Source organism: Leuciscus leuciscus (assembly GCF_965113295.1).
Source record: "Leuciscus leuciscus genome assembly, chromosome: 16".
Taxonomy (NCBI): domain Eukaryota; kingdom Metazoa; phylum Chordata; class Actinopteri; order Cypriniformes; family Leuciscidae; genus Leuciscus; species Leuciscus leuciscus.
The window spans coordinates 41,584,688-41,607,322 of NC_138740.1; the positions used below are offsets into that span (position 1 = coordinate 41,584,688).

Consider the following 22,635-nt stretch of genomic DNA (forward strand, 5'->3'; position numbering starts at 1 on the left):
CTTGATATTGTTTTTTCTTATACCCTGTGTTTATTATAACATTCTCTCTCAAAGATGCAAACTAAATACATTTATGACTAGTTACATGTGACTAAACAAGTCCCTGAAATACAAACCAAACCATGATATACACTGAAACTAAGGGACAGGGCAATGATCAAATATAGAAATAAAAATAGATCGTGTTTACACACACCTGACCTTCCAGTGGATTCTCTGCAGCACAGGCTTCTGCTCCGATTGTGCTCTTACTCACTGTAGAAAGTGCTCATATCGTAGACATCTACATGATTCTGCACACCATCTGCATATTAATACCTGAGTCTTACCTGCGGTCCAGAGACGGTCTGACCCGGATCCGGATCCAGTAATCCGGTTCTGACACGCATGAATCACGCAAGTGCACTTCTTGTGTTTTTAAACAGACGCATTTATACAAATAAAGGAGAGAAAAAAAAAAACATTGTCTAACATTTTCCCATAAAGTTTTAAACCTTTGAAATAAGTGTGTAAATAAGGGGGAATTAAACTGTGCATTTTCTTATTCTGTATTTGATGATTTTATATTGGTGAAGGAGTTTAAGAAATCAAACAGATATTGTCAAATTCTGTAAAAATGAATATCAGCCTCTTTTACAAAATTGATTTTCAAAAGTAGATGAAACACAGATATTTAAATATCAGAACAGCTGAAACTGCTGTAAAGACACACACACACACACACACACCACTGATCTAAACACACACATGATGAGCCGATATAATAGAGTGACAGATCATCATCATCATCATCATCATCATCTGTAAGAAATAAAGACAGCAGCCAGACGACTGTAACAGAGTGTTTGACAACTATTATTATTATTAATCTCTCTTTACACCCAGTGTTGTGTGGACTTCTCACTTCAGTACATCATGGTTTTATTGCAGTCCAGAACCGTTTCCCAGCACAGATAAAGCAGGTCTGACCAACCCTCGTCGCTCCGGGACATAAAGCGCCGACTCCGACTCAATCAGCTTCATAATGAGATCGCAAATAAAAAGTGAATATGATTAAAAATACAACAAGGAAAAAAAAAGAAAAAGAAAGAACTCCCCAAAAAAAGATACCGCTGTAATGTCAGGTGTGTGAACGTGTCTGAGAGCGCGAGACTTCCAGCCGGGAGTCGTTAATATAAAACATCCAGCGGGAACAATCCCAGAGAACTTCCTTCCCGAGACTCCAGCGTTCGGATCGATGATCACAGAGAGAAGCTTATACTGACGAGAGACTCTCTGAAGATGCCTTACGAGGACACGAGCAGAACGTCCTCCACACACACACACACACACACACACACACACACACACACACACACACACACACACACACACACTCTCACTCATCACTCGGGCACAGATAAAAACAGAAACACACACCCCTAGAATGACACAGCTGCGACTGCGGTCCATGTGCAACACAGAACAAGCCCGACACACACACACACACACACACACAAACACACACACACACACACACACACACACACACTCACTCGTGACCTCACTGTAGTGTGACGTGACAGACGTGTGTTGCAGGAGAGCAGCGTGACGTCCTCTTCTGGATCTTCATCTTCATCATCTTTACCTGCTGGTGTCCATGGCATCCTCCTTAAAGTTCTCACACTGATCCATCACCTTCCTGCACACAAACGACACACACACACACACTCAGGAGACTCTTCATCATTGTGTATTCGTTTTCCTCATCACTTTAACTCTTTCTCTCTCTCATCACAGTGAGTTTCAGGACTCTGAACACTGAGCTTCTTGTCCACATCAGATGTGGATGTCGTGTGTTTGGCACAGGTGTGTGTGTTATCTGCACACTGACTATATACACGCGTGTGGAGAGAGGAAGCACAGGTGTGTGTGTTATCTGCACACTGACTATATACACGCGTGTGGAGAGAGGAAGCACAGGTGTGTGTGTTATCTGCACACTGACTATATACACGCGTGTGGAGAGAGGAAGCACAGGTGTGTGTGTTATCTGCACACTGACTATATACACGCGTGTGGAGAGAGGAAGCACAGGTGTGTGTGTTATCTGCACACTGACTATATACACACGTGTGGAGAGAGGAAGCACAGGTGTGTGTGTTATCTGCACACTGACTATATACACACGTGTGGAGAGAGGAAGCACAGGTGTGTGTGTGTTATCTGCACACTGACTATATACACGCGTGTGGAGAGAGGAAGCACAGGTGTGTGTGTTATCTGCACACTGACTATATACACGCGTGTGGAGAGAGGAAGCACAGGTGTGTGTGTTATCTGCACACTGACTATATACACACGTGTGGAGAGAGGAAGCACAGGTGTGTGTGTTATCTGCACACTGACTATATACACACGTGTGGAGAGAGGAAGCACAGGTGTGTGTGTGTTATCTGCACACTGACTATATACACACGTGTGGAGAGAGGAAGCACAGGTGTGTGTGTTATCTGCACACTGACTATATACACACGTGTGGAGAGAGGAAGCACAGGTGTGTGTGTTATCTGCACACTGACTATATACACACGTGTGGAGAGAGGAAGCACAGGTGTGTGTGTGTTATCTGCACACTGACTATATACACACGTGTGGAGAGAGGAAGCACAGGTGTGTGTGTTATCTGCACACTGACTATATACACACGTGTGGAGAGAGGAAGCACAGGTGTGTGTGTGTTATCTGCACACTGACTATATACACGCGTGTGGAGAGAGGAAGCACAGGTGTGTGTGTTATCTGCACACTGACTATATACACACGTGTGGAGAGAGGAAGCACAGGTGTGTGTGTTATCTGCACACTGACTATATACACACGTGTGGAGAGAGGAAGCACAGGTGTGTGTGTTATCTGCACACTGACTATATACACACGTGTGGAGAGAGGAAGCACAGGTGTGTGTGTGTTATCTGCACACTGACTATATGCACACGTGTGGAGAGAGGAAGCACAGGTGTGTGTGTTATCTGCACACTGACTATATACACGCGTGTGGAGAGAGGAAGCACAGGTGTGTGTGTTATCTGCACACTGACTATATACACGCGTGTGGAGAGAGGAAGCACAGGTGTGTGTGTTATCTGCACACTGACTATATACACACGTGTGGAGAGAGGAAGCACAGGTGTGTGTGTTATCTGCACACTGACTATATACACACGTGTGGAGAGAGGAAGCACGGGTGTGTGTGTGTTATCTGCACACTGACTATATACACACGTGTGGAGAGAGGAAGCACAGGTGTGTGTGTGTTATCTGCACACTGACTATATGCACACGTGTGGAGAGAGGAAGCACAGGTGTGTGTTATCTGCACACTGACTATATACACACGTGTGGAGAGAGGAAGCACAGGTGTGTGTGTTATCTGCACACTGACTATATACACACGTGTGGAGAGAGGAAGCACAGGTGTGTGTGTTATCTGCACACTGACTATATACACACGTGTGGAGAGAGGAAGCACAGGTGTGTGTGTTATCTGTACACTGACTATATACACGCGTGTGGAGAGAGGAAGCACAGGTGTGTGTGTGTTATCTGCACACTGACTATATACACGCGTGTGGAGAGAGGAAGCACAGGTGTGTGTGTGTTATCTGCACACTGACTATATACACGCGTGTGGAGAGAGGAAGCACAGGTGTGTGTGTTATCTGCACACTGACTATATACACACGTGTGGAGAGAGGAAGCACAGGTGTGTGTGTTATCTGCACACTGACTATATACACACGTGTGGAGAGAGGAAGCACAGGTGTGTGTTATCTGCACACTGACTATATACACGCGTGTGGAGAGAGGAAGCACAGGTGTGTGTGTTATCTGCACACTGACTATATACACACGTGTGGAGAGAGGAAGCACAGGTGTGTGTGTTATCTGCACACTGACTATATACACACGTGTGGAGAGAGGAAGCACAGGTGTGTGTGTTATCTGCACACTGACTATATACACGCGTGTGGAGAGAGGAAGCACAGGTGTGTGTGTTATCTGCACACTGACTATATACACACGTGTGGAGAGAGGAAGCACAGGTGTGTGTGTTATCTGCACACTGACTATATACACACGTGTGGAGAGAGGAAGCACAGGTGTGTGTGTTATCTGTACACTGACTATATACACGCGTGTGGAGAGAGGAAGCACAGGTGTGTGTGTGTTATCTGCACACTGACTATATACACGCGTGTGGAGAGAGGAAGCACAGGTGTGTGTGTGTTATCTGCACACTGACTATATACACGCGTGTGGAGAGAGGAAGCACAGGTGTGTGTGTTATCTGCACACTGACTATATACACACGTGTGGAGAGAGGAAGCACAGGTGTGTGTGTTATCTGCACACTGACTATATACACACGTGTGGAGAGAGGAAGCACAGGTGTGTGTGTTATCTGCACACTGACTATATACACACGTGTGGAGAGAGGAAGCACAGGTGTGTGTGTTATCTGCACACTGACTATATACACACGTGTGGAGAGAGGAAGCACAGGTGTGTGTGTTATCTGCACACTGACTATATATATGGCGCTCGCTTTGTGTCATTTCTTTCCTAACCAAGCTTAAAGACGTGTTAACGTGCGTGTGGAGAACGTCTGCCCGTCTGCCCGTCTGAACGCAAAACGTGCCTTGGCTAATTTAAAAATAGCGCACGTGCTTTTATGCAGCTACTTGTATGATGGATTAATAAATGACTAACTTACTAATTGTATTTTTCTATGTACATTTCTGAAATGCATTTTCTGTAAAGCTGTTTTGAAACAATATTGTGAAAAGCGCTACAGCTAAATTTGAATTGAATTGAATAGACTTGTCTTATTTGAGACACTGTTCGAACAGTGTGGGCTAGAAGACTTGATCATTTAGCTATTAAAGCTATTATTAAATTAGATGAAGTAATTTTCAGCAGAGAAAATCACATTAATAGCTATTTAACATAGGCCTAGCTTTTAACATCCTCGAAGAATATTAAGAAAATACTATTTAGGTTTGGATACATAAAAAAACGAATCTCAACAGTAAAAAGCTTTGAATGTAGGCCTATTTTGCAATATCAATTATGCACGAGCATGTGGGAATATGAAATAGGATATAGGCTACAATAATAATAATAAAAAAGCTCTATAGTAGAGTGGATGCATTACTTAATTATATTCTTAAATTCTATGTTATAAAAAATCGTTCTATGAACTTCTAGCAAGCTCATTTAAACCGAGTTGTAAATGCCGAAATGAACGGAGGCTAAATAAATATTAAACTACTAAATATCAATATAAAATTGCCGGTAGATGGCGCCAAGGCCCTGTTCTATTGAGATTACTGGTTGATGTTCAACCTATTCTTTCAAAAATACAAATGTATATTTAACACCCACACAACTACTCCTTTCAGACAATTGTTCTGCTGTGGCGCTGTTTGGAACTGTATTTTCATTGACTTTTGTGTGAAATGCCAGTCATTATTATTGTTTATTTACAGGCATTCTGGTTTCTAAAAACTGCTCATTACAGAAACATTCAAACAAATATTTACAAATTTGTGTTTTACTTGGTATTTTTTTATATTCTTGGCATGTTGGCAATTCATTTTCATTATATATATATATATATCATTATATTTCTGTTACTCAGATGTGAAACATTATGTGAATTTAAAGTGGCTGCGTTATAAATAGAAATATGGGTATAGCCTAATGTATGTGCTGTTGTTGGTTCCCATGACATGCTACATTTGAACATTTTAATGACAGTGTCTTGGCTATACATTTTGCATTTCACTAATGAAGGGGAATGCAAAGCATTAAATCAACCAGGTCTCTGAAATAGCTCAGAAGTGCATCTCATGAAGCTTCATTTGACAAGCATATATTGACAGAGCACAACTCAGTGTCACACATTTAGATAATGGAAGAACAACACAGAAACAAACAGGGTCAACAGTCTGGAAGAAGAGGAGTAATGATGTGTGGTGGAAGAAGGGTACGGAGGCAAAACAGTGGAAGAGGTCAAGATTGTGGACATGTTTCTAATGCAATAAGGACACTATTGCAGACAATGTTATCAATCATGACCTTACAGCTGAATGTTGGGAGAACAACAGTGTCTTCAATCATTTAAACGTTTGTACACAGAACAGGTGTGTAATCAGACATTATTTTCAGTACTGTAATACTGTATACGTACTCCACTTGCATTTTACATACAGTAATACAGTAAATGTACTTTATAGAGAATGTAACACACACACACACACACACACACACACACACATATATATATACTGTGTGTGTGTGTGTGTGTGTGTGTGTGTGTGTGTGTGTGTGTGTGTGTGTGTGTGTGTGTGTGTGTGTGTGTGTGTGTGTGTGTGTGTGTGTGTGTGTGTGTGTGTACCAGAGTTTCCGCTAGAAAACAAGTGACCGGCAGAGGTTTCGTTTTCCGGACATTTTGATGATATGCTGGTCAAAGATACTTAATTAGTAAAGTTGAGGAAAACTGGAGGCAGGCTATGCAACTTAAAACATTACATAATCAGGCCGAATGCAACATGTTTATTAGTCTAACTTTCGAATAGACGAAAAAACCCCCATTTTCTACTATGGTTCGTTTCTTCATTCGGATCTATTTGCGATCCATTCCATTCTAAACAAACAACGCAGTTTATATGCTTCGTCCTTGTTTCATTATTCATTAAGATAATAATTAATAAATGCACGCATAATTATCAGCGAAACTTGATCAATGTTGCAGATATGTTTTGCTATGCATGCACAAACAAATGCCTTTCAACTTATGTGTGCAAAATTCAGAATAAAATGAATGTGCAGCAATTTGTACAAATAGAGAGTCTAGGTATAGCCTACTATAAGTGTTGTAGCCATTAAGCTCATTTAGTTTAATATTTGTTAAAATATTATAATGTTATTTTTTTATTTATGTTGATTATGAAAAGTGAACAGCACAAGTAAGATAGGATGCGCAATATCGAGAGACATGGAGCGGGTCAGACATGATTTTGACCACTTAATTAAGTTTTGTTTTGTAGAAAGACTTTTCTGAAGTGAATTTCGTTTTGTATAAATTGTATCTTAATTTTTATAAAAAAATGTTTATCAACCGATTGCCTGGAAATATAGCAGACGATATAGGCCTAATCATGCAGGCGCCCGCGCGGTCACTTGCATTGCTCGTGAACTGGAGCGCATCTCATCCTAATTTAACAAAACTCAGCATAGGCCTCACAGACATGAAATATATCTTAAGAAAGCTTGAAATGTCTTTTTAACAATTTAAAACTAAAAGAAATAGGCTACTCTCTGATTATGTGATCATGTGCATTTCTCTCTATAGGCGCGTTCACTACGGAGATGGCGATCGTCAACTTCATCTTTACAGCTGTTGTTGCTGTTAATAAACTAAAAATAATAGGCCTATAATTTTATTAAACAATAAATTAAATGAAATTGTAATTGTATTAAAAAAGCAACAAAAAAATCCTGTTTAAGTGTTTGTTTTTTTTGTTTTGTTTTTTACCTATGCTAATTACGCATTAAATTCAGGTTGGCTACTGAGTCGCTGTCCTCAGTGCCCAGAAAAGCGCTGAAACGGAGATGAAGGGGAAACCGTTCTTATTTATTTTTTGGCTTATTTTAACTGGGCCATCCAGTTTTCTGGAGGCCCACCTAATCAAAATCCTGGCGCCGCTAGTGCTTCAGCGAAATAACAGAAATAACAGACCGCATTCCACATTGGAATTCAACCAAGCCATGTAATAATGTTTAATAACTTTAAAACGGTAGAGCCTGTTCCTTTATAACATAGCCAAAGGTCGGTGTATGTTTGCTTTATACATTTTAGGCTTATTCTCAAATTCAGATTGTGTTGGGGGGCGGGATTATTAGGCAATTTTAATCGGACAATTTGACCGGAGAGATTTAATTTTGTCGGACATTTCAACGGAAACCCTGATGTGTACATATGTATGTCATTGTGATATAAAGAATATAAATATAAATCGTAGCCATATAGTTTAAATCTGAAAATACTGAACACAAAATACTGAGCATATTGTATAACATGTACTTCATTAACTGCAAAATTGTTAAGTGAATGCTTTTTACTGTAATTCTTATTTATGTAACAAACTTTATTTCCCAGGATTTAAAGATTTAGTGTAGCATTTATGATTATTGTGTGCTTAAGAGCAGAGTAAAGGTATGGGTATCTCATGTGCTAGACAGGAATAGGACCAGCATGCAGACAATACCATAGAATAAAGCAGTCATACTCTGACTATTTAAGTCTATTATTCTGTTATTAAAAAATGCTACAAATGACATTACAAACTCTTCGTTTTGACATAAAAATCCATTTAAAAAAAATAATTCAGTCATACATTTTACTTAATATTTATCTTGTGGAATAACTTCCAAAGATGCATGCAGAACCCATACAAATCTGTAAGACATTTAAAGCACTGAAAATATTTTACAAAAGCAAATGTATATATCGAACATTGCTCCTTTCAGAAATTGTTAAGGCATTGAGCCCTTAATGTACAGGAATAAATGACCCAAGACTTACTGAAACTTCCTACAAGTATATCAAGGAGTGGACATGTCTAATGAGCAGATGAGTGTCCCTCTGCTGCCACCTACTGATGTTACTGGGCATTTACTGTCATTTTTGTTTTAAGTGTTTGTTTTTCCTGCAGGTGAAAACAAGATGCATCCGTTTAAGCCTTTTACTTTATTTATCAGGGCTGTCAATTGTTTTGCCTGAGTTGGGTGATATATTTGTATGCTCTTAACATAGTAGCAAAAAAATGTGCAGTATGACTAGGCTAGATTTAATAGAGTGCTAGGCTTTATAAAAACTGTAGTGTAGCTCTATTAAATAGTATATTTATGTTAAACTATTTTAAATTGAATGATTAATGACCTGTTCAGAATAAGTATAGCAGTAACCAGCAATCAGAAGTATGATAATTAATTTGAGTTTAAAATCCAATTAGTTTTAAAGTGGTTTCTGAATGGTTAATTAATAGCCTACTAAATGCAGCATCTATGAATGAACTTGAGGCATGCAGACCGGCTGCTGCAGGGCTTTAACACATCTTAAACAAACAAATATATGACCCACTTTTTCTGAATTTTACTAGCCCATTTTATTTGTCTCTCATCGTATACATGACAATATACTTTTATCTATCATTGGGATACAAAATGCATACTTAACAGACATTCATCATTACATAAATAAATAAATAAATCCAATTTAGTCCTAAGTAAACTGCCAAAATAAGATTATCTATAATGTCTATAACAGTAGCCTAAATGTAGCCTATGAGAAAATAAGGAAAATAAGACGGGCAGACGTGCAGACGTTATCCAAACGTTAAATTCTAACGTGACGCCGCCGTCACGTCTGTAAAGATCAACAGCTACACGTTATTGACGTGTCTACGTGACGTGATATTTGCGTGTACGTCTCCATATAAAACAAATGGAGACGTACACGCACGTATACACGTGTGTTATCTGTCGTGCTTGTCAGTCTCGTCGCCGAATGGAACATTTCGAGCGCCATAATCTACACGCGTGTGGAGAGAGGAAGCACAGGTGTGTGTGTTATCTGCACACTGACTATATACACACGTGTGGAGAGAGGAAGCACAGGTGTGTGTGTTATCTGCACACTGACTATATACACACGTGTGGAGAGAGGAAGCACAGGTGTGTGTGTTATCTGCACACTGACTATATACACGCGTGTGGAGAGAGGAAGCACAGGTGTGTGTGTTATCTGCACACTGACTATATACACACGTGTGGAGAGAGGAAGCACAGGTGTGTGTGTTATCTGCACACTGACTATATACACACGTGTGGAGAGAGGAAGCACAGGTGTGTGTTATCTGCACACTGACTATATACACACGTGTGGAGAGATGAAGCACAGGTGTGTGTGTTATCTGCACACTGACTATATACACACGTGTGGAGAGAGGAAGCACGGGTGTGTGTGTGTTATCTGCACACTGACTATATACACACGTGTGGAGAGAGGAAGCACAGGTGTGTGTGTTATCTGCACACTGACTATATACACACGTGTGGAGAGATGAAGCACAGGTGTGTGTGTTATCTGCACACTGACTATATACACACGTGTGGAGAGAGGAAGCACGGGTGTGTGTGTGTTATCTGCACACTGACTATATACACACGTGTGGAGAGAGGAAGCACAGGTGTGTGTGTTATCTGCACACTGACTATATACACACGTGTGGAGAGAGGAAGCACAGGTGTGTGTGTGTTATCTGCACACTGACTATATACACACGTGTGGAGAGAGGAAGCACAGGTGTGTGTGTTATCTGCACACTGACTATATACACACGTGTGGAGAGAGGAAGCACAGGTGTGTGTTATCTGCACACTGACTATATACACACGTGTGGAGAGAGGAAGCACAGGTGTGTGTGTGTGTTATCTGCACACTGACTATATGCACACGTGTGGAGAGAGGAAGCACAGGTGTGTGTGTTATCTGCACACTGACTATATACACACGTGTGGAGAGAGGAAGCACAGGTGTGTGTGTGTTATCTGCACACTGACTATATACACGCGTGTGGAGAGAGGAAGCACAGGTGTGTGTGTGTTATCTGCACACTGACTATATGCACACGTGTGGAGAGAGGAAGCACAGGTGTGTGTGTTATCTGCACACTGACTATATACACACGTGTGGAGAGAGGAAGCACAGGTGTGTGTGTTATCTGCACACTGACTATATACACACGTGTGGAGAGAGGAAGCACAGGTGTGTGTGTTATCTGCACACTGACTATATACACACGTGTGGAGAGAGGAAGCACAGGTGTGTGTGTTATCTGCACACTGACTATATACACACGTGTGGAGAGAGGAAGCACAGGTGTGTGTGTTATCTGCACACTGACTATATACACACGTGTGGAGAGAGGAAGCACAGGTGTGTGTGTTATCTGCACACTGACTATATACACACGTGTGGAGAGAGGAAGCACAGGTGTGTGTGTTATCTGCACACTGACTATATACACACGTGTGGAGAGAGGAAGCACAGGTGTGTGTGTTATCTGCACACTGACTATATACACACGTGTGGAGAGAGGAAGCACAGGTGTGTGTGTGTTATCTGCACACTGACTATATACACACGTGTGGAGAGAGGAAGCACAGGTGTGTGTTATCTGCACACTGACTATATACACACGTGTGGAGAGAGGAAGCACAGGTGTGTGTGTGTTATCTGCACACTGACTATATGCACACGTGTGGAGAGAGGAAGCACAGGTGTGTGTGTTATCTGCACACTGACTATATACACACGTGTGGAGAGAGGAAGCACAGGTGTGTGTGTTATCTGCACACTGACTATATACACACGTGTGGAGAGAGGAAGCACAGGTGTGTGTGTGTTATCTGCACACTGACTATATACACACGTGTGGAGAGAGGAAGCACAGGTGTGTGTGTGTTATCTGCACACTGACTATATACACACGTGTGGAGAGAGGAAGCACAGGTGTGTGTGTTATCTGCACACTGACTATATACACACGTGTGGAGAGAGGAAGCACAGGTGTGTGTGTGTTATCTGCACACTGACTATATACACACGTGTGGAGAGAGGAAGCACAGGTGTGTGTTATCTGCACACTGACTATATACACACGTGTGGAGAGAGGAAGCACAGGTGTGTGTGTGTTATCTGCACACTGACTATATGCACACGTGTGGAGAGAGGAAGCACAGGTGTGTGTGTTATCTGCACACTGACTATATACACACGTGTGGAGAGAGGAAGCACAGGTGTGTGTGTTATCTGCACACTGACTATATACACACGTGTGGAGAGAGGAAGCACAGGTGTGTGTGTTATCTGCACACTGACTATATACACACGTGTGGAGAGAGGAAGCACAGGTGTGTGTGTTATCTGCACACTGACTATATACACACGTGTGGAGAGAGGAAGCACAGGTGTGTGTGTGTTATCTGCACACTGACTATATGCACACGTGTGGAGAGAGGAAGCACAGGTGTGTGTGTTATCTGCACACTGACTATATACACACGTGTGGAGAGAGGAAGCACAGGTGTGTGTGTGTTATCTGCACACTGACTATATACACACGTGTGGAGAGAGGAAGCACAGGTGTGTGTGTGTTATCTGCACACTGACTATATACACACGTGTGGAGAGAGGAAGCACAGGTGTGTGTGTTATCTGCACACTGACTATATACACACGTGTGGAGAGAGGAAGCACAGGTGTGTGTGTGTTATCTGCACACTGACTATATACACGCGTGTGGAGAGAGGAAGCACAGGTGTGTGTGTTATCTGCACACTGACTATATACACACGTGTGGAGAGAGGAAGCACAGGTGTGTGTGTTATCTGCACACTGACTATATACACACGTGTGGAGAGAGGAAGCACAGGTGTGTGTGTTATCTGCACACTGACTATATACACACGTGTGGAGAGAGGAAGCACAGGTGTGTGTGTGTTATCTGCACACTGACTATATACACACGTGTTTCCCACTAATCCCTGACGTGGAATGTCTGTAATGTCTGATGAACTGGCAAACGGCCGTTTCTTTCTGTAGAAATGTGTTACACACAAACTGAGAATACACAGTTCCTTGTTGTGGAAGAGTGAGATGTGTAAGAGTGTGTTGTTAGGGACACACACACACACTGTAGAGATTATAGAATATGTGAAAAAGAACAAGCAACTGTAAAAGTTCAGTCCACATGTACAGCATCTCTACTGATATGTGCTGGATAACTACACATGTATATTCGTGTCTTTAACGACTGTGTACTCACAGTTAAATGATTACATTTACACAATGCACTTATTGTGTGCATGTTTGTACATCATACTCATGTTTAAAAAAAACCTGCATGTAATATCAGCGATATTTACACTGTTGACTATTCCCTTATTATAAGAATCATGAGTATCAAATATGATCATCAGGCGTATGAGGAAGGGTTGTTCATCTCTCAATCATCATTGTATTATATGTTTTAAACTAACAGAGCTTTGAATATCACCTTACTAAGACATTATTGGCAGATATTGATATTTATACACATTTTATGTCAGTATCTGCTATAGTGTTATGAAGACGTCACTGTTTACATTACAAGCATCAGTATTTCATATAAATATCAGCATCTTCATCTGAGCTGTTTCTCCTCCATATTCTCACTATATCAGACTATATGAGCTATAAGAGTCTGATGCATCAAATATATGACACTAACAAAACATTTATGCATACTTTTTATTTTATTTTATACTTTTTTTTTGTCAAAAACTTCTAAAAAGTATTGTCTGACTATTATTTCATATGTCAGGATTTACAGGGTTAGAACCAAAAGTATCAGGGCAATTATTGGTGGAGGGCGAATCATGAATCAGTGTGTCAAATGATTCTGAGTGAGTGAGTGAGTGAGTGAGTGAGTGAGTGAGTGAGTGAGTGTGTGTGTGTGTGTGTGTGTGTGTGTGTGTGTGTGTGTGTGTGTGTGTGTGTGTGTGTGTGTGTGTGTGTGTGTGTGTGTGTGTGTGTGTGTGTGTGTCAGTACCGTGCCATCTCCTTGGTCTCCTGATGGGAGGACTCCAGCTCTAGAACCCTCTTCAGCATTAGTGTGTGTGTGTGTGTGTGTGTGTGTGTGTGTGTGTGTGTGTGTCAGTACCGTGCCATCTCCTTGGTCTCCTGATGGGAGGACTCCAGCTCTAGAACCCTCTTCAGCATTAGTGTGTGTGTGTGTGTGTGTGTGTGTGTGTGTGTGTGTGTGTGTGTGTCAGTACCGTGCCATCTCCTTGGTCTCCTGATGGGAGGACTCCAGCTCTAGAACCCTCTTCAGCAGGATCACTCCTCCCTCCTTCATCAGGAGAGGACAGTATTTCCCCGCTGCAGGACAGAGAGAGGAGAGCGTGAATAGAACACTGGCTCTCATTAAGCATGTGTACACACACACACACATTTTGTGCATACGAACGATTTTAAGAACAAATCACGATTCAGTAAAAATGTCATTTTAAATGTATTGTAAATATACCATAAGATAACCCGAAAGCACTTCCTCTGTGAGGCCTTACACTCAGGGCTGCACTCGGCCTTAAACCCAAACACACTGTTTCTTCTGAATTTAATTTACATTTTTCTATGTTTGGGCGAGTTTAGTGTGAGTGAACCTCGTTTAGAATCCTTCACTAACATCAGAACGAGGTCAAGAACACATTCATGTGTGTGTGTGTGTGTGTGTGTGTGAACGTGTTGTGGATTAGGAGACATCATCAGGAAGAGCTTCAGGCTCATCGAAGTGAAAATTCACAGTGATTTTAAAGTGAAATACTCACGGTAAACTGACACCAGGTTATAAAGCGCCCATGTGGCCCAGTGCTGACTGACCGGAGCACCACTCTGAGCCAGCAGACGCAGGATCGGCTCAAACGACCTGCACACACACACACACACACAGGTCAGTGACGAGGTAAGAGCGTCTGCTCACAGATGACATCACTCTGATCTCTTAAAGGTGCAGTGTGTAAGTTTAGCACATCTAGTGGTGAGGTTGTGAACTGCACCCAACAGAAGTTACGGTGGCGGACAGGAAGTGATGTCGTCGTCTGAGACAGCAGAGAGGAGCCAGTTAAACAATGAGGTTTCTTTACAAAGATGAATGAAGAAATGATGTTAACTTTATTATTCAGTGAAACGATGTTATTTTGAGTATTATTGTCACCTGTTCATCATTGTGTCAGTGTTTTATCCGCTGACTTTAGCTGAAGCTTCTTATCATGGAGAACAACATAGTGACGAAACACGTTTGTCCGCTCAGGGCCACCGTAGAAACATGTGGATGTAAGCGGACCCGCGGTGTGTGTAGAGAGAAATGCTCATTCTCAGCTAATAAACGCATAACGCTTCATTAAGTAAGATCTTTATACACCACTGACAACATAGATGTGTATATGATAATGCAGTTCTGTCCACAGATCCTCCTGAATATTACACACTGCACCTTTAAGCATTACTGTATTTTCCTTAATATCAGCCACATCATCTGAAACATGCTGTGATATAATGTGATTAACATCAAGCACTCGATCAGACACACACGTGTGCACTGGTGCTGAAGCGAGAGCTCATATACTCATATATCACTCTTACCATTTATCATCAATGCCACTATCATTTATGTGTTCTAGAATTATATTTTTCATTCCTAATACCGTTATATTTACTCACCCTTCCCTCGCACACTGTAACACATCTTTCCCTCGCACTCTGTAACACACCTTTCCCTCGCACTCTGTAACACACCTTTCCCTCGCACTCTGTAACACACCTTTCCCTCGCACACTGTAACACACCTTTCCCTCGCACACTGTAACACATCTTTCCCTCGCACTCTGTAACACACCTTTCCCTCGCACACTGTAACACACCTTTCCCTCGCACACTGTAACACACCTTTCCCTCGCACACTGTAACACACCCTTCCCTCGCACACTGTAACACATCTTTCCCTCGCACACTGTAACACATCTTTCCCTCGCACACTGTAACACACCTTTCCCTCGCACACTGTAACACACCCTTCCCTCGCACACTGTAACACATCTTTCCCTCGCACACTGTAACACATCTTTCCCTCGCACACTGTAACACACCTTTCCCTCGCACTCTGTAACACACCTTTCCCTCTCACACTGTAACACATCTTTCCCTCGCACACTGTAACACACCCTTCCCTCGCACACTGTAACACATCTTTCCCTCGCACACTGTAACACATCTTTCCCTCGCACACTGTAACACACCCTTCCCTCGCACACTGTAACACACCTTTCCCTCGCACACTGTAACACACCCTTCCCTCGCACACTGTAACACATCTTTCCCTCGCACACTGTAACACATCTTTCCCTCGCACACTGTAACACATCTTTCCCTCGCACACTGTAACACACCTTTCCCTCGCACACTGTAACACACCTTTCCCTCGCACACTGTAACACACCCTTCCCTCGCACACTGTAACACACCTTTCCCTCGCACACTGTAACACACCTTTCCCTCGCACACTGTAACACATCTTTCCCTCGCACACTGTAACACATCTTTCCCTCGCACTCTGTAACACACCTTTCCCTCGCACACTGTAACACACCCTTCCCTCGCACACTGCAACACATCTTTCCCTCGCACTCTGTAACACACCTTTCCCTCGCACACTGTAACACACCCTTCCCTCGCACACTGTAACACACCTTTCCCTCGCACTCTGTAACACACCTTTCCCTCGCACACTGTAACACACCCTTCCCTCGCACACTGTAACACATCTTTCCCTCGCACACTGTAACGCACACTGTAACACATCCTTCCCTCGCACACTAAAACCTAAAAAACCTCATAGTTACAACGCGGACTGTTGAGCAGACGCGTCTCAAGCCTATTAGTGATCCAACGCTGGATACTCTTAAAGGTACGTCCGTGGATCACGGCTGAACGCGTCTTCTCCACACTCACTTAACAAATATCTTTTTTTCGCCTATCGTGCGTCTACTCTACACCCCTACCACTAAAAAAAAAAAAAAAAAAAAAAAACGGATTATATCCAAGACTTCAGTCATAAATTAGTATTAATATTGATAGCATCACTGGTAGCTTCGTTGCTAACTCACTGTCCATCTGTTAAAATGGCGAATATATCAGATGTAAGTAGTCTACCTTTTGGTGCAGGTGAGGACACATTTGAGCTGCACGCACTGCAGTCTGAGCTGGAAGCTGTTGAGAAACAGATCCACGACCTTTTATTGAGATAGGCCGAGCTGAGAGACCGGTGTTTGGCTCTTGAAACATCACGCGCCGATGCACACAAATCAGTGTTTAACGTTACTAACCCGCTGACTCCGACCGAGTCTACTCCGTGCGTTCCTCAGCATCGGTCGCAATCAGCCATGGTCTCGTTCACTCCGGCTCCAACACGCCACCACGAAGCCTGGGTGGTTCCGCAGCGGAAGACGCGAGTCAGGTTTAGACCAAGACTTTCTCCGACCCTCCCGGTTTTCGAGTTATCCACACAAAACCGCTTCTCCCCTCTACGCGAAACAGAACGCGATGCTGTGATCATCGGCGATTCCATCGTTCGGCACGTACACGCTACGTTAGGTAAAAGTAAGGTGCACAGTCACTGCTTTCCTGGTGCTCGTGTTTCTGAAATCGCTGCTCGCGTTCCCGAGATCCTGAACGGTGACGAGCGCATCGGAACTGTGGTCCTGCACGCGGGAGTGAACGACATCAGGCTGCGCCAGACGGAGATTCTGAAGAAAGACTTCAGGAATCTAATCGATACGGTACGCAGCACATCGCCTGAAACAACGATAGTTATCATTCCACAAAGTGATGATGTCACTGATCACTACATGGTAACTTGCATATTACGTACTGCTGTAATATGTCATGCGGCGTCGCGTTATCAACCAGGCAGAACAATCCTCCCATCCACCATAGATAATTTCTCAAATTGCTTATCTAATCTGTCTCAGCTGCTGCCTGAAACCAAACAAACAGATGAACTAGAAGAACTAACTAGCACTATGAGCACCATTCTCTCTAGAACATTGGATGTGGTTGCACCTATTAAATTAAAAAAGGTCAGAGAGAAAAATAAAGCACCATGGTATAACAATACTACGCATGTTTTAAAGAGAGAAACCCGTATTTTAGAGCGTAAATGGAAACAAACTAATTTAGAGGTCTTTAGAATCGCGTGGAAAGACAGTATGTCACGTTATAAAAAGGCCCTAAAAGCGGCCAGGGCTGAGCACCTCCGCAAACTAATAGAAAACAACCAAAACAATCCAAGATTTTTATTTAACACCGTGGCTAGACTAACAAATAAACAGATGTCACCCGAACAAAATATCCCGTTACAGTTCAGTAGTAATGATTTCATGAACTTCTTCACTGAGAAAATAGAAAGCATCAGAACCACAATTGTAAACGTTCAATCTTCAATCGCGCCTTATAATTCAGCTTCAATTATCACCCCGCAAGAACAATTACAGTGCTTTACAACTATAGAACAAAAAGAGTTAAATAAACTGATCACTTCATCTAAAACAACAACATGTTTATTAGATCCTATACCAACTAAACTACTGAAAGAAGTGTTACCTGTAGTGGAAGAGCCTCTCCTCAATATTATTAACTCGTCTTTATCTTTAGGTCATGTTCCAAGAACATTTAAACTGGCAGTTATAAAACCTCTCATTAAGAAACCACAATTAGATCATAATAATCTAGCAAATTATAGACCCATTTCAAATCTTCCATTTATGTCTAAAATATTAGAAAAAGTGGTGTCCGCTCAACTGGGCTCTTTCTTGCAACAAAATGATATCTATGAAAAGTTTCAGTCTGGATTCAGACCGCATCATAGCACTGAAACTGCGCTCGTTAAAATCACAAATGATTTACTTTTAGCTTCTGACCAAGGCTGTATCTCAATACTAGTTTTACTTGATCTTAGTGCTGCGTTCGATACTATAGATCATACATTACTCTTAGATCGACTACAAAATTATACTGGTGTTCAAGGACAAGCACTAAGCTGGTTCAAATCATACCTATCTGACCGCAACCATTTTGTCTATTTAAATGGAGAAAAATCGATCATAACTCCAGTAAACTATGGAGTGCCGCAGGGATCTGTGTTAGGCCCTCTGTTATTTTCCATATATATGATGCCACTTGGAAATATTATAAGGAAACATGGAATTAGTTTCCATTGTTATGCTGATGACACTCAAATATATATTTCATCACGGCCGGATGAAAACGCTAAATTTTCCAAATTGACAGAGTGTGTTAAAGATATAAAAGATTGGATGACGCGTAATTTTCTTTTATTAAATCCAGACAAGACAGAGGTAATACTTATCGGTTCAAAAAACCGCCCACAAAACCTCGCACAATACAACTTTAACATCATAGGATGTCCTGTTACTTTATCCTCTACAGTAAAAGACCTGGGTGTTATACTCGATTGCAACCTATCTTTTGAAAATCATATTTCATATGTTACAAAAACAGCATTTTTCCACCTTAGAAACATTGCTAAGCTACGTAATATGCTATCAGTTTCTGATGCAGAAAAGTTAGTTCATGCATTCATGACCTCGAGACTGGATTACTGTAATGCTTTATTAGCTGGTTGTCCTGCATCCTCAATAAACAAGCTACAGTTAGTCCAAAATGCCGCCGCTAGAGTTCTTACGAGATCAAGAAAATATGATCATATAACACCGATTTTATCATCACTGCATTGGTTACCTATAAAGTTCCGTATTAATTACAAGGTATTGCTACTGACTTATAAAGCCCTAAACGGCTTAGCTCCAGTCTATTTAACGGATCTTCTATCACCCTATAATCCATCGCGCTCTTTAAGATCACTAAATTCAAGGCTTTTGGTCATACCTAGGATATCCAGAACCACCAAAGGAGGGAGAGCATTTTCACATTTGGCTCCAAAACTCTGGAATAGTCTTCCTGATACTGTTCGTTGCTCAGACTCGCTCTCCCAGTTTAAAACTAGATTAAAGTCGCATCTCTTCAGCCAGGCATTTATATAATCCTACAGTTCAAACTACAATCCGGCCTCTAGCTCATAAATGCCAGAGGAGAACTGGCCCCCGACTGAGCCTGGGAACACATCTTTCCCTCGCACTCTGTAACACATCTTTCCCTCGCACTCTGTAACACATCTTTCCCTCGCACACTGTAACACATCTTTCCCTCGCACACTGTAACACATCTTTCCCTCGCACTCTGTAACACATCTTTCCCTCGCACACTGTAACAGATCTTTCCCTCGCACACTGTAACACATCTTTCCCTCGCACACTGTAACACATCTTTCCCTCGCACACTGTAACACATCTTTCCCTCGCACACTGTAACAGATCTTTCCCTCGCACACTGTAACAGATCTTTCCCTCGCACACTGTAACACACCCTTCCCTCGCACACTGTAACACATCTTTCCCTCGCACACTGTAACACATCTTTCCCTCGCACACTGTAACAGATCTTTCCCTCGCACACTGTAACACACCCTTCCCTCGCACACTGTAACACATCTTTCCCTCGCACACTGTAACAGATCTTTCCCTCGCACACTGTAACAGATCTTTCCCTCGCACACTGTAACACATCTTTCCCTCGCACACTGTAACACATCTTTCCCTCGCACACTGTAACACATCTTTCCCTCGCACTCTGTAACACATCTTTCCCTCGCACACTGTAACACATCTTTCCCTCGCACACTGTAACACATCTTTCCCTCGCACACTGTAACACATCTTTCCCTCGCACACTGTAACAGATCTTTCCCTCGCACACTGTAACAGATCTTTCCCTCGCACACTGTAACAGATCTTTCCCTCGCACACTGTAACACATCTTTCCCTCGCACTCTGTAACACATCTTTCCCTCGCACACTGTAACAGATCTTTCCCTCGCACACTGTAACACATCTTTCCCTCGCGGGTCAAAATGACCCGAAGCCATAAAATTATACTTACTTTTTTTCCCCACTTTGATAATATTTTGTCTATTTTTTAATGCAATTTTTGGCTGGGTCCTAGAGTCATTTCTCTTCAGTATACATTCAGATACACATGTATTTCCAGTTCTCTTCAGTATACATTCAGATACACATGTATTTCCATGTGTCCTGAAGCATTCCTCGCACTCCACTCATTCCTCAGGGGGTCAGATCGACCCGAGAGTGAAGGATTCATTACTGTTTTACATTTCAACCACAAAGCTCCTCAAATCCATTGAGTTTTTGTGTGTGTGTGTGTGTGTGTGTGTGTATTCATGTTCAAGTGTGACAAAATTGCAGGAGTCTTGAACCCTCTGATGAACACTCAATTTTAGTATTTAAAAAAAAAAAGGGAAGGATGAGGATGTGTTGTAGAGTGAAAGGAAACAAAATATACATGTTTATAGTGTTTGTTTGTAAATATTTCATTTTATTTACCGGTATTTCACATTATTTTGTATGTAATAATAAAATATGACTTGTACATTGACACTTATCAGAGTTTCTCAACAACGCAATTTTGACCCGTGTGACTTATCTTGAAGAAAATACGGCATCCGAGTTAAAAGAGTCATAACTAGGTCATCCTCATCATCCTCATCATCATCATCATCATCATCATCATCATCATCCTCCTCATCATCATTATCATCCTCCTCATCATCATTATCATCCTCCTCATCATCATTATCATCCTCATCATCATTATCATCCTCATCATCATTATCATCCTCATCATCATTATCATCCTCATTATCATCCTCATCCTCATCATCATTATCATCCTCCTCATCAACATGCTAAGCTGTATTAGATCAGCGTGAGGTTACACACACTACACACACCTGTAGTTGATGTTGCGTCGCGAGCTAACGTCCCAGCTCTGGATGGCCGCCCACATTTTGTCCATGACCTCTGACCTCTGGGGCTCCTCCATGGCCCAGACCTCGGGCCCGTCGAACATGATGTGGGACAGAACCCCACAGGCGTTATAGGACACCTCGATGCCATCCGCCTTACTGTCCAGCAGCTCACTGAGACACACACACACACACACGTCAGACACACACGACCTCTGACCCCGTCCCATCATGCACTGCACTGAACGCGTGTCACACCTGAAGACGCTGATGAACTGCTTGGTCAGGAGCTGCGGTCTCAGCGCTCTCACTTCGGCCACATTACCCAGAAGCCCCAGCATGTTTCGGTGCAGCTCCTGTTTATCTGGAAACTCCTGCGGGAGAGCAGGAAGCAAACAAGAAAGAGCAGATGCAAACATGTGACAAGGTCATGTGACACTAAAGGTCATTCAGGGTGTGTTTGGAATGCGACACATGCGATTAACCCTTGTGTGAACTTATGGACATTTGTGTCTGTTTCAGTTTAGTTATTTGTACACATCTGGCAGACGCTTGCACCTGAAGCTCCACATCTACAGTCTTCTCAGCTCTTGCTCTCCCTGGGAACCGAACCCGTGACCTTGGCGTTGCAAGCGCTGCCTCTACTGTTTGAGCTACAGGAAAGACTGTGATCACTTCACCTGTGATAATGCCCACTGCATTCACTAAGGCACAGGTGTGTATTTTTATTGGAATTTTACTATTTCACACCCATTTTTCTATTTTCTTTAATAAATCTATTTTGCACTAGTAACACAAACTTGTTCCTCTCAGGACCTTAAAGACAAAAACATCCCCATTGAAACCGACATTTTTAATCCCAGTGATTTATTTAACTATAAAATTATCTTTGTTTACAGGCTTTCATGCTGTCGGCACGGCTAACAATGTTAATGTTTACTATGTTTTACCAGATGGGGCATTTTCTCAGGTTTGGCCTATAAAGCAAATACTCGCTTTCTGCTTCTGCATTAGAGCAAATTGGATC

The 22,635-nt window shown here is 42.2% G+C and overlaps 2 protein-coding genes and 1 long non-coding RNA gene across 3 annotated transcripts in view; 1 reads left to right on the forward strand and 2 right to left on the reverse strand.

The window, feature by feature from the left end:
- The window catches only part of homer1 (homer scaffold protein 1), a 190,370-nt gene extending 176,590 nt beyond the window's left edge, over positions 1-13,780 (reverse strand). Inside the window, exons 1-2 of the mRNA XM_082140085.1 lie at positions 13,704-13,780; positions 1,365-1,681 (exon numbers count right to left, since the gene is read on the reverse strand). The gene's annotated coding sequence lies outside the window, so the exon portion shown is untranslated. The remainder of the gene's footprint in view (positions 1-1,364; positions 1,682-13,703) is intronic.
- Positions 12,356-13,427, forward strand: LOC309476949. The gene is made up of 2 exons (XR_014198428.1): positions 12,356-12,431; positions 12,603-13,427. It is a non-coding gene; the product is annotated as an uncharacterized lncRNA (long non-coding RNA).
- A 7,788-nt stretch (positions 13,781-21,568) lies between the features above and the next one.
- On the reverse strand, positions 21,569-22,627 carry LOC309476943 (protein zer-1 homolog). The gene is made up of 2 exons (XM_082140095.1): positions 21,867-22,627; positions 21,569-21,782 (listed from the first exon to the last, which is right to left on the reverse strand). Exons 1-2 carry the CDS (start codon positions 22,025-22,027, stop codon positions 21,584-21,586), a joined length of 360 nt encoding a protein of 119 aa, XP_081996221.1. The 5' UTR covers positions 22,028-22,627; the 3' UTR covers positions 21,569-21,583.
- Positions 22,628-22,635: the final 8 nt, after the last annotated feature.

Excerpts from the sequence above, each read along its gene's own strand:
- LOC309476943 (XM_082140095.1), bottom strand. The coding sequence starts at position 22,027 with ATGTTTGCATCTGCTCTTTCTTGTTTGCTTCCTGCTCTCCCGCAGGAG. Across the intron at positions 21,783-21,866 it reads CAGTTCATCAGCGTCTTCAG|TGAGCTGCTGGACAGTAAGG; the intron begins GTGTGACACGCG and ends TGTGTGTCTCAG.